This window comes from Gymnodraco acuticeps, unplaced genomic scaffold (genome assembly GCF_902827175.1).
Source record: "Gymnodraco acuticeps unplaced genomic scaffold, fGymAcu1.1, whole genome shotgun sequence".
NCBI lineage: Eukaryota > Metazoa > Chordata > Actinopteri > Perciformes > Bathydraconidae > Gymnodraco > Gymnodraco acuticeps.
In genome coordinates, this window is record NW_022990060.1 from 84,860 (window position 1) to 97,843 (window position 12,984).

At 42.2% G+C, this 12,984-nt stretch overlaps 1 protein-coding gene across 2 annotated transcripts in view; it reads right to left on the minus strand.

The window, feature by feature from the left end:
• The window catches only part of rasa2 (RAS p21 protein activator 2), a 58,859-nt gene that overhangs the window by 16,324 nt on the left and 29,551 nt on the right, over nt 1-12,984 (minus strand). The window contains exons 11-19 of one of the 2 annotated variants that reach the window (XM_034216062.1): nt 11,397-11,545; nt 10,653-10,767; nt 10,213-10,287; nt 9,147-9,270; nt 7,321-7,427; nt 7,147-7,230; nt 6,480-6,548; nt 6,313-6,386; nt 3,716-3,822 (exon numbers count right to left, since the gene is read on the minus strand). In XM_034216062.1, the coding sequence (XP_034071953.1) occupies nt 3,716-3,822; nt 6,313-6,386; nt 6,480-6,548; nt 7,147-7,230; nt 7,321-7,427; nt 9,147-9,270; nt 10,213-10,287; nt 10,653-10,767; nt 11,397-11,545 (904 nt within the window). Of the gene's footprint in view, nt 1-3,715; nt 3,823-6,312; nt 6,387-6,470; nt 6,549-7,146; nt 7,231-7,320; nt 7,428-9,146; nt 9,271-10,212; nt 10,288-10,652; nt 10,768-11,396; nt 11,546-12,984 lie in introns of both variants that reach the window. The other variant, XM_034216061.1, reaches the window with a different exon arrangement.

A 12,984-nucleotide genomic window follows, 5' to 3' on the forward strand; every position in this document is an offset into this window, starting at 1 on the left:
GTGAGCACGCTCATGGACTGTTCACCGGAGCCTCGCAGCAGGGTTACTGTGCGGAGTGCATAAAGCAGACCCTTCACACAATAGCGAGGGGGTAGAGCGAGGGATCGACAGATGCCGTCGTGCTCGCGGACGGATTAAAAAAATCAAACCTAAACGGCTTACGAATTATACTTTGGCGGCCGTTAATATACCTGGGTGGCCCGCCCAGGTAAAGTCTATGTGTGGGAAACCCTGCTATCTTACCAGTTAATATGCAACTTGCAAATATCTCTCTCTCTCAATGTTGGTGCGCAAATGCGCCTTTTTTCAAATGATCCGGTGCTCCTTTTTTCGCGGCGGGTGCGCATGCGCACCAGCGCACCAGCGCACCAGCTATGTGCAGCCCTGGTTATAACTGTTCACACAGCAGGGTGTCTTCGAGTCTCTGTGAAAACCCATATCCAAAAACCTCCAGAGAGCAATAAGCGGGAATATGCAGGAATCCTGAAGTCAGATGTAATACCCTTTAAGACAGGGCTATTCAATTACACATTCAGTTGGGCCAGACATTCAGCGGCCTGTAAAAAGCGGGTAATGACACATTTGAAACCAACACATATTACTGCGATGAAAAACATGCCATTTGTATTCATTGTTCATCTAACAAAAGGTACGTCAAAAAGTGCATAAAAACAAATTTGCATTAATTTAACAGAATCTGAGGCATCTCAAAGTGCATTATTGTAGCATTACATTTGTTTGCTTTAGAAGTCAAATATTCAGGTTATTCTTTTTGAACCAGGCACATCACAAAGTGCATTTAACTGAATACAATAATAGAAGTCTTAATAAATGTCCTCACATACAAAATAAAATTGGATGCATGTTATGGAAATAATTATCATAAGACGCCAATTTGTAACATACAGGACAAACCTCGATGTCTGTTTACCTTCTTTAAGGACACAGGCGGCTTAGCCAATAATGTTATTGTTCCCATTCTGTGACCGGTCAATACTGGGTCACAGATGGTCTGTGTTGTGGGTACACTGGGACACTTCCTTCTCTGTATTTGTGGACTCCAAGGTGAAATCTTCGAGGTCATAAGTGTCCGAGGCAAGTAGCTCTGTGTTCCCACACTGTTTAGGCTATCTTCTCAAATATGTTGTTTACTCTCTGCGAAACCAGTTAGATGGTCTGGCAAGAGAGAGGCTCTCCAGAATTGACGTGGCAACTCTACCGTGAAGTCAGAACCTCTGACTCTTGGATTTGTGATGTGAATACTCTGGTACCAACTCCAAATAAATCACAGTGGTTTGACATCAAAGCTCCGACTCTTCCCGTGTCTCCTTCCTGAGTCGGTGACTCCACTGCATGCTACACAGAAGTTTCCTCTACAATGCATATGACACATGCACATCAAAAAGTGCATAAACAAACAGCTAAAGAGCTTCAATGTAACAAAAAGAGTTCTACTATTTTTTCACTTTTCAAATAATAACAAAAAGAAAAATCATACGACACATTACAAAGTGCATTTAAATGAATACAGAAAGAACTGTCAAACCCTTCAGTGCACAAACCCATAACAAAGGATAAGGGCAACTAACATATGAATGAACACTACACGTCTACTATAGTAAACTAGGAGCTTACTATCACCTCAGTTGTGATTTGTCATCGCTGACTTTCTCAATGGGAGAAGTGACATTTTTCGTTTTGAACAAGAGCAGTGATTTTTGGCTCATAGGATGTCAATGCAATCCTAAGACATTGGTGAAGAGTGCTGTCAGTCAGGGAGCAGCGAGTGCTACTTTTCTTTTAGTTCATGTGTGAAAAGCTTGACTCACATTTGTATGTTGATCCAAACATACTGAGCACACAGATCGCTACTTTCTGAACGTTAGGGAACTGCTGTTTATTGACATCATTCCAAAACTTCGCTGGCCCGTTATTTGGCCACGGGAGGCTGGGCCACTCGGGAGTTGGTTCTGGGCCGCATCTGGCCCACGGGCCGCCATTTGAATAGGCCTGCTTTAAGACCTTTTTAAGACCCTTTCCATACATTTTAAGACCTCATCGCCACTTAGAGTTTTAACCGGTTACCTTGGCGACACACTTTACCTCACATTGACTATATACAGTATGGATTGTCCTTCCTCCTTATCTTCCAACCATTTGGACGCAAACTTGCATTTCCCCATAACGATGTTGTTTAACAACCGGCGTAAACGGACCTTCGCGCTATCAAGCAGTGAGCGCGCGATGTCCTGTTCAGATGACGTCAAACCCAACGGGATGCCATCAATAAACTACACAGAATCACACTACACACCTACGCCATGATTACATTCAGGCAGACTGTAGAACACAACCTTGTTGGACCATTTATATACTTATTGAAAACAAGCTACAAAATGTAATACCTTGGAAAATGCCATTTAATAGCCTTCATTTTCGCTAAATTGATTCATCAACTTTTAATACTTTTTAAGACCCCGCGGACACCCTGAATACTGTGCATTAGAAATAACTGTAGTGTAAAAAACAGCACATTTTGTAATATGTGGGCCAACGACTAAACCACTGTAATGTCAAACGTTGCACTGAGTTGCAAGTTATTTAGAAAAATAACGTTAAATGCATATATTATGGGGTTTTTCAGGTCTAGAAACATGATATGATTGTTTGATCCTCATTTCCTCATTGTAAAAAAGTTTTGACACCCCTTATTTACATAATCAGCTTGAGATCTCCATTTATACATTACATGACATGTTACTTGTTAGACGCTTTTATCCAAAGCGAATGACATACTCAATACTGTGGGCAATCCCCACAGGAGCCATTTGGGGTGAAGGGTCTCAGGGACACAACGACATGCTGACTGCAGTGGGGTTTGAACCTGTGACCCCCCTGATCTGAACACCAACGCACAACCCACACGCCTCCGTGTACATATTCCTTTCTACATATTCTGCATTTCCATTTATTATATACAGTGGTGTAGTGGTCGTTGGACTCGGGGGACCGCCATCCCCCCACTTATTTGGAGCCCCCACCTTTTTGAAGCATGTTTTTATTTTATTTTTAATAGTCAGTTATCAGTTGCAAGTGTGTATTTGTTGTAATAATGACGAAAACATTATACATTTCACAGTAATTATAATAAAAACGTAGCTCAAGTATTTATGCAACTTGATTTGAAGCATGTGTGTGTGAGGGGCAGCATCGTGTGTGTGTGTGTGTGAGGTGACCAGGTGTCCGGGTTTGTGCGGGACTGCACACATAGCATTTTTATCATTTGTCCCACGTCCCACAAATTGAGACTATGTCCCGCATTTGAGTGACAGTGGCGCAGAAACGCCGGCTCGGTTCGCTGACGTAAACGGCATCATGTAAGTTGCGCTGACAGGCGACAGAGGTCCACAGTGTACTCCCCCCCCCCCCCCCATGACAGTTCACGAGGGCGTCCAGTGTCCCTCCCCCGCCCCGTCCACCCAGTAAAAAATCACCACTACACCACTGATTATATGTTATTAATGATTTCCAAGGCTTTGACAATTATGTATAAAATAAAGGTGACAGGATTTGAACGTTTGACTTGTATTACTTTGACGCCCCCTGGTGGTAGCATTAAGAATGACACCATGACAGAAAGTACTGCATGCAGCTTTCTCTTGTTGGTTTGATTTTATATTATGCAACAAGTTGTCATTATACAACTGGATCTCACCTTTATGTTTGTGGTAGGAGAGCTCCCTATTGGTCAGTCTGAGCCATCGCTTCTTAAAGGTTTTCTTTCCAAGTCGTTTCCTGCCCTGGGCTCGCTTCTGTACTTCCCTACAAGAACACACACAAGATTAAAAAAGGAGTTTAAGACGATGAAAAACAAATAAAATAATTGCATTTTCTTTGTTCAGCTGCAAAAAAATAATACAACAGGCCACTTAATGTTGTTTATATATTATGTCATGCCTTCTTTTTTTTACCTGCTATACCACTTTTACTGTAAATATCCCCGCTGTGGGACTAATAAAGGAATTCTAATTCTTAAAGGCAATGCAAGTTTATTACAAAAATGAAAGATATTAAGAGCATTAAGAAACACTAATTTAAAAGCAAAGATAATAAAACGTGAATGACAAAGGAACATGAATTAAAGTTACAGCAGTGTGAGATACACACATCTGAAATGTTGAGCTCTGACTCTCAATCATTGCTCACTTTTTAGCAGAAATAGATTTCCATCACCTCATTTCATTTTTAACTTATCCTTTAGTTATTTCAAGTGCTTCATGCTAAACGAACCCCCCTTTGGAAAATTATAATCTGACCCCATGGTACCTTTTGGTTTTCGCCAAAACTATTGCTCTTTTAAAAAAATGCACATTAGTTAAGTTTACCTTGTCTTTCTAGGACAAAAGAAGCAGCTTCGCTTAGCTTCACAGCAGCCACTAGCTTCACTTAGCTTCACAGCAGCCACTAGCTTCACAGCAGCCACTAGCTTCACTTCGCTTCACAGCAGCCACTAGCTTCACTTCGCTTCACAGCAGCCACTGGCTTCACAGCAGCCACTTAGCTTCACTTAGCTTCACAGCAACCACTAGCTTCACAGCAACCACTAGCTTCACAGCAGCCACTAGCTTCACAGCAGCCACTAGCTTCACTTAGCTTCACAGCAGCCACTAGCTTCACAGCAGCCACTTAGCTTCGCTTAGCTTCACAGCAACCACTAGCTTCACAGCAGCCACTAGCTTCGCTTAGCTTCACTTAGCTTCACAGCAGCCACTAGCTTCGCTTAGCTTCACTTAGCTTCACTTAGCTTCACTTAGCTTCACAGCAGCCACTAGCTTCGCTTAGCTTCACTTAGCTTCACTTAGCTTCACTTAGCTTCACTTCGCTACGCTTAGCTTCACAGCAGCCACTGGCTTCACTTCGCTTCGCTTCACAGCAGCCACAGGCTACGCTTAGCTTAGCTTCACAGCAGCCACAAGCTACGCTTAGCTTAGCTTCACAGCAGCCACAAGCTACGCTTAGCTTAGCTTCACAGCAGCCACAAGCTACGCTTAGCTTAGCTTCACAGCAGCCACAAGCTACGCTTAGCTTAGCTTCACAGCAGCCACAAGCTACGCTTAGCTTAGCTTCACAGCAGCCACAAGCTACGCTTAGCTTAGCTTCACAGAAGCCACAAGCTACGCTTAGCTTAGCTTCACAGCAGCCACAAGCTACGCTTAGCTTAGCTTCACAGCAGCCACTAGCTTCACAGCAGCCACTAGCTTCACTTCGCTTCACAGCAGCCACTAGCTTCACTTCGCTTCACAGCAGCCACTGGCTTCACAGCAGCCACTTAGCTTCACTTAGCTTCACAGCAACCACTAGCTTCACAGCAACCACTAGCTTCACAGCAGCCACTAGCTTCACAGCAGCCACTAGCTTCACTTAGCTTCACAGCAGCCACTAGCTTCACAGCAGCCACTTAGCTTCGCTTAGCTTCACAGCAACCACTAGCTTCACAGCAGCCACTAGCTTCGCTTAGCTTCACTTAGCTTCACAGCAGCCACTAGCTTCGCTTAGCTTCACTTAGCTTCACTTAGCTTCACTTAGCTTCACAGCAGCCACTAGCTTCGCTTAGCTTCACTTAGCTTCACTTAGCTTCACTTAGCTTCACTTCGCTACGCTTAGCTTCACAGCAGCCACTGGCTTCACTTCGCTTCGCTTCACAGCAGCCACAGGCTACGCTTAGCTTAGCTTCACAGCAGCCACAAGCTACGCTTAGCTTAGCTTCACAGCAGCCACAAGCTACGCTTAGCTTAGCTTCACAGCAGCCACAAGCTACGCTTAGCTTAGCTTCACAGCAGCCACAAGCTACGCTTAGCTTAGCTTCACAGCAGCCACAAGCTACGCTTAGCTTAGCTTCACAGCAGCCACAAGCTACGCTTAGCTTAGCTTCACAGAAGCCACAAGCTACGCTTAGCTTAGCTTCACAGCAGCCACAAGCTACGCTTAGCTTAGCTTCACAGCAGCCACAAGCTACGCTTAGCTTAGCTTCACAGCAGCCACAAGCTACGCTTAGCTTAGCTTCACAGCCGCTTCACAGCCGCTTCACAGCCGCTTCACTTAGCTTCACTTAGCTTCACTTAGCTTCACTTAGCTTCACTTAGCTTCACTTAGCTTCACTTAGCTTCACTTAGCTTCACTTAGCTTCACTTAGCTTCACTTAGCTTCACTTAGCTTCACTTAGCTTCACTTAGCTTCACTTAGCTTCACTTAGCTTCACTTAGCTTCACTTAGCTTCACTTCCTGTTGATCAGGCTCATATCGAACACTCACCCCTCCTTCAGCACCACAGCGTCCTCCAGCACACTGGACTCTTTGCTGACGTTAGTGGAGATCTCATCAAGGAACTGGACAACAGAATAATTTCAGTGTTAATCATTTAAAATGAAAAATAAAGGAGAACAATTCTACAGAGCTTTAGGTAAATGTACCTTTTTTACTTTTTCGATACACTTGTCTTCTTGGAATGATTTGAAGAAGTCGTACATGTAGGTTTCTTTGAAGCTAGACTACAAAGAGAAAGAAAGAAACACAGAATTTACGATATTGCATTTCACTCAAAGAGTGACTATATTTAACACTTTTGACTGTTCCTCTAAAACATAGACTGCAAACAAATCACTTTTACAAATGTCGTTATTACAGTTTTACCCAATTTATTTTGGCTCTTTTTAAAAAGTTGTGATATTCTCTAAACTTAAAGTAAATTGTCACAACCGTTTCAAGGGGTATCACAACTCTACTGCATGTCTAGGAGTAACAACATCTTTCTAAACCTTGCATGTTGGCCAATACAACCAAAGTGAAAATGTGTTTTTCTATGTGAAGCAGTCCAAAGAGGTAGGTATGCTCGGACGGCACCGATTTCTCCACAGAAAAACAACATCTGCACAGAGCCTTTCACCACTTGTCATGTGAACGCAGCTTTAGTAACAAATCTCTGTTTAGTTGTGTTTGCTTAAACGAATCAGACATTCAAGACTGTTAAACGTGTTGTTCAGAGATTGGAACTCCTTGTTTTAAAAGGAATTGAGCCAAAGCTAATCAGAATGAAGCATCATGCTACCCTTCCTCTCACTTTGCCATCATATTTCTTTTTACTCTTACCATTTTTTTTGACAGACTCCCCCAGCTGCCCAGCGTCTGGATTGTTTTTGAGATGAGGGTGAGCGTGCGGGAGATCTCAGGGTCCTGGAAATAAAAAGAGAAATGTAAAATCACAACTAGTCTTCCTGTATATTATATATATATATTAAAAAGGTGTTGGGACGGTGCACTCACAGGGTGGTGGGAGCGGAGCTGGAAGGAGTGCGGAGAAAGAACAGCGACGGCGAAGAACCGCAGGAACACAAAGCTGCTGACGGCCGAGTACTGGACATGTGGGTCAGCTGTAGGGAGAAACAATGAAACATTTAATTTATCAAGCGCTTTATCAGGCGAAATGTCAAATCGAGCAATAAAACAACATTTATCACAAGGACCCCCAAACAACAGATTCAGAGACCTGCACTACGAATCCAGTAGTGGATATGTTCGAGTTACCCGGCTTACCTAACCCTAACAAACACGCTCTCGCTAAGCGGTCCTACGACGCTGGTTATCAACTCGGTAACTCAAGCCAGGGTTTCTCTCTGTCCGGCTGAGTGCGCGTTCACATGAAAGGGGCGGGGCTAGTAACATTTGACCAATCACAAACATGGAGAAGCGTACTGACAGCGCAGCGTCATACTTCCTGAATGAAAAGTCAACTATAATATTAGACATATGAAGTTAAACTTCCATGACACTTTATCCAGGATCAAAGCCACATAAACCTGCAAGGTGAATACAGCTGGTAAAAGAAAAAGTGTTTGAATGCGTACATTAACAGGTTTATGTCTAAGACACGATCTGTCTTTAATTACATTTGACTCGAGTGTTTCATCAACTTAATGTGTTGCTTAAAATAATACTTCTGCATACAGTATGTGACACTGAGTGTTGCAAGGCCAGATACGGCTCAGCTGACTCAGATAAGGAAATATATGATACATTATGAAGTGATAATGGGACACATCGACGTCTGCACTCAGTGCCGCGGACTGTAGGCTACGTAATGTTACTTTGATCCGGTTACTTATGTTGTGGCAGATATTTAAGTAAGCTTTCTTAAAGGTCATCTATCATGTTATTTTAAGGCAATAGCACAGGTCTCTCAGATATATAAAAATATATTAAAAACATGTCAATGAAGTGTTTTGCTCAAAATACCAAACAGATCAGCCATTCTAGCCATGCCTCATATCCCTCTATTTCACTTCCTGTTTCAAAAGTGCTGATTTGGGTATAAAGCTTTAAAATAGGAGGGGTCTGAGCTCATGCGGGACCCGGCAGCTACTGTCTAAATGCTGCGGTGATGAAACGCCATATCATGGATTATCAAGGATCTGAAACAGTTTGGAGCTCGAAGGCTTTCTCTCTTGCCGGTTATACCACAAGGTGAGTTCCTTTTTACTTCCTGCTTCTTCACACACATGCTCTCCAGTACAGGTTAGCTCTGAGTGTTAGCGATGCTAATGTAAACACCGACCATATCACGTCCAAAACAGTCGGGCATTGTTTCTGATAGCAACTTTCTGATTGGGCCGTGGGTCCACATTTCAGATATTACGTCATATCGGACGCAAATCTGGATCAGCTCCATTGTAGCCCGTTTTTAGAGATTTGGGTACGGAGGAAAAGAGAGAGGGTTTTATTTTCTGACGCTGCGTGAGTTCCCTGACACACCGGGGACACATAGTTATGTATAAAAGACATCAAAAAGTGCATTTTGCATGATAGGTCCCCTTTAACGCTAAGGTTATAATAGTTGCTCTGAAGATGGGAGGTGATACAGTTTTTCTATATTTCCTTTCTCCTGTAATATGACTCGATAGCTTTAAACTCCGCACAATCAATAAACACATAAATAGAACAAATTGCATAAATGGTTTGGTCCAGTCAAGGATAATAAAAAATAATGATGCATAATGCTCATTCATTTTAATATTCTGAATCATATTGCAATTGAATAAAAAATAATTGCGATTATCTATTCCGAATCTGGCAGCCCTTCTACAGGCTCTTACCTGAAAAGCGTTTGCAGGCCAGGTTCCTCAGAGACCTGAAGACGTCACACATCAGGGGGGGGCAGCTGGAGCTGGACTGGGTGATGGAGGAGAAAACCTTCTGCACGTAACCCTGAAGGTTCTCCTGCACAATAAACAAAAACATTAGTGCTGCTTTCATTCAAACCATCATAAAAAAGAGAGGAAAACTAATGTCTAAAAAGGAAAAAGGCCTACAGTCAAATGTGGAAGACAAATTACACAGGCATTCAGATGGATAGTCTTATTCAGGATTTATCAACTTGATTAAATAAGTTGTATTTTGTGTCTGTGTAGAGGTCTGTAATGGCGCATTTCCACTGCAGGGCTTAGTACGGTATACAGTTAGGCCTCGGTAGGCCACGCTCACTTTATGCTGCGTTTCCATTACAGTTTAGGAACTGGGGCAGTAACTATAGTAACGCAGTGTAGGCGGAGCCGTGACGTCATCTTCAATGCGAAACACAAAACCAACCTCAGCCGTTAGCTCTTAGCACTCAGAGCTCACAGCTCCTCATATCTGTTCAGAAACTAGACAAAAGTTAAACAAGTACAAACCACAGACTGCCTGTGTCATGGCGAATACAGTCGCTGCTTTATTTATGTCTGTATAGGCCGTTGTTGTGAGTGTGGACGGTCGGAGCATATACAACGTTAGCTTAGCCAATCTCCATTCAGAAAACACGCATTTTAAAAAGGTTTTTCGCCTGCCGTCTGTCTGCAGACTTGTCAAAGCATTAATTCATGGTTTTCACTAACCGGTATCAGTATGTTGTTACTTCGGCATCATTTAGAAACGTGTATTACAATTAAATCACGATCAAATATGTTCATCTTGTTGTAGTTGCCAGCGATTCTCTCTCTAGTTTAGCATACTCAGCCCTGGTTGTTGGCCGGAAAGAACCTGGATTTTGGAGAGCCAGAAAACGGTGAAACAGTACCCGCTAGCCGGAACTACGCCAAGTGGAAACGCAACCAAAAACAGGCCGGGCACGGCACGCTTAAACCGCGCTGCAGTGGAAATGCGCCATAAGAGTCAGGTGTTTACCTTGTTCACCACCACGTTGTCGCCTTCCTTTAGTTTAACCGGGTCTATCTCACATGTTTTGTTGGACTCACAGATCTATGGAAGACAAAACAACAACAGTCAGGCCTGATAAATGAGAAATGACTGATTGAGATTTCTGTGTATAATGCAAATGTTTTCCTATTTTCTTGAAATTAAAAAGGACATTAACAGGATCAAGACATTTTTCAGACGTCCCTAAACTAAAAATATATCCTTTAACATGAAGCAATATTAAATCAGAGATAGAAGACAAAAAATTACGACAAAGAATAAAATATAGCACATTTTGAAGATGCAGGTAGATCAGTGTTGTAGTGGAAATGCAGCTGTGTGTGTGTGAGTGTGAGCGTGTGTGTGAGTGTGAGCGTGTGTGTGAGCGTGAGCGTGTGTGTGAGTGTGAGTGTGTGTGTGTTTCATACCTCATCTATTACAGGCTTCAGGGTAACAGCCAGGTAATTCTTTCCCACAATCTTCATCATGTCGTCGATGCAGCGCGTTGCCAGTGAGTTGCCACGGAATATAGTGTTAGCCTCCCTGTAAGGACACAACAACAAAATCAATCAATCATCAATACGTACATTATATACAGGTTTGACAACATTTCTTATTTTAACAACAAAACAGATTTTGATTCCAAAGCTTCTCACGTATATTTGGATAAATTCTCAACTTTGATGACAAATACATAATTTTGTTTTCATACATTGGAATTTTTATTTGATCCTTATTGCACATTCTTGCATTACAGTATTTTTATTCTATTTTTTTGTATGTATCTTTTATGTATTTAATTCTCAAGTAAATCAACTGTTACAAAACCCAATATAAAATATTCTGATAATTAATGACAAAGATAAAAGAAATCCTCAATTTGAGTAAAGTGATTCTAGTCCAGTAACACGTTTATCAAAGTTAAAAAATAAATAAAGATACCGTGAAAATCCTCCAGACTTCCCATTTATTGTTTTTCAGAACTACTTCCCGTTTCTAATTTCACTTTGGTTGCATTATGACAGCCGGTACAAATGATGCATGAAAATAGAACAATAACACCAACGTTGTGGAGAAAAAAGGGAACTTAACTTTAGGGTAAGAGAGGTTACAGAGTAGACCATGATAACAATCTGTAACCATGTACTGTATGTGTTTGTGTGTAAACTCACTGAGTGTTTTCCAGCTCCAGCGCTGCCACCGCAGAGACGAAAGGCACAAAGCGGTTGTGGTGGAGCAGCAGCCGGACCGTGGGCAGGACCGCCTCGTAGCGCTCCCTGCAGATGTCCCCTAAGATGTGAGCGGCTGAAGCCGAGATGGGCTGAAGGAGGCCGGGAGAAAGAGGGGGACGACATGAAATACATAGGTGGCTTTTCATTATGCTAAAGCAGGGGTGTCCAAACTTTTTTCAGCGAGGGGCACACACAGAAAAATATACGAAGGGCTGGGCCGCTCACTAGAGGTACATCGAGGTAGAGGTACATAGGTTCAGTTATAAGTTAGAAAAATCAATCAAATGTAATAATACATTTATTTTGGGGGGCGCCTTTCATAACACCAAAGGACACCTTACAGGGCATAGGGGCAATATAGGGAACAATTAAAACAGTGGATTTAGTGAAGTATTTAGTGAAATGTAGGTACATGATGCTTGTGTGTGTTGGCAGCTCATCCCTCAGATTGATTACAATAAGGAGAAATATGAAGGGTGTATTTCAAGCATGTAAATAAGTCATTGGGCTTTTTTCTGATTAACTAAGATATGTTAGAACATTTTCCAACTTGAATTGACTGAATTTATTTGAAAAGTCTTATTAACACATGAATACTACTGTGTGATATATGTTTACATATTACATTACATGTTAGTAGCTTTTATCCAAAGCGACTTACATACTCAATACTGTGGGCAATCCCCACAGGAGCAATTTGGGGTGAAGTGTCTCAGGGACACAACGACATGCTGACTGCAGTGGGGTTTGAACCGTATATATACATATATATTTAAGAAGTACAATATAAGAAAAGCACAAGTTTCCTTTGTGGGTCTTCCATTATACTTTTAGAATTTGCTGAGGGCCGATTCAAAATGGCCCGCGGGCCGTAGTTGGACACCCCTGTGCTAAAGTGTCTTGCAGAAGATGGGCTGAAGGAGGCCGGGAGAAAGAGGGGAAGGTGAGAGGGGGAAGACATGAAATACATAGGTGGCTTTTCATTATGCTAACGTGTCTTGGAGATGGCGAGAAAAGAGGCGAGGACGAAGGAGCCGAAGCTGCCAAATGAGAAATCCTTGGTGCCTTAGCTAGATCATTAAATAAAAAATAAAAAAGTGGGTACAAGTACTAACATTGGCACATTCAACTCCTACTATAAGCCTGTTAGCCATTGAAAAAAAAATTCAAGATGGCCACCACTGATGGCTTTGAAATATAGTCATTTGCAAAAAAATCACTTTCCCTTTATGAATGATCTCAGTGTCAAATCATACATTATTTAATCACGCAGAAACTGAATGTAGACCTCAGGAATGACTCAGAAGCCTCTTATATGTGACAATATGTAAGTCACACAATCAAAATAATGGAAAACTAGCCTGAAATGCATGGTAGTTGAGGTGGTGGAGGTAATTTAGTTGTAGGAGTGTAGTACTGTAGAGGTAGTACTACGTTGGAGACATCACTGCTACGAAGCTTGGGGTTCAGTGACGACTCATGTTGCCAACATAGAATCTAGTATTAGTGTAGTGTCCCAAATCCTAGT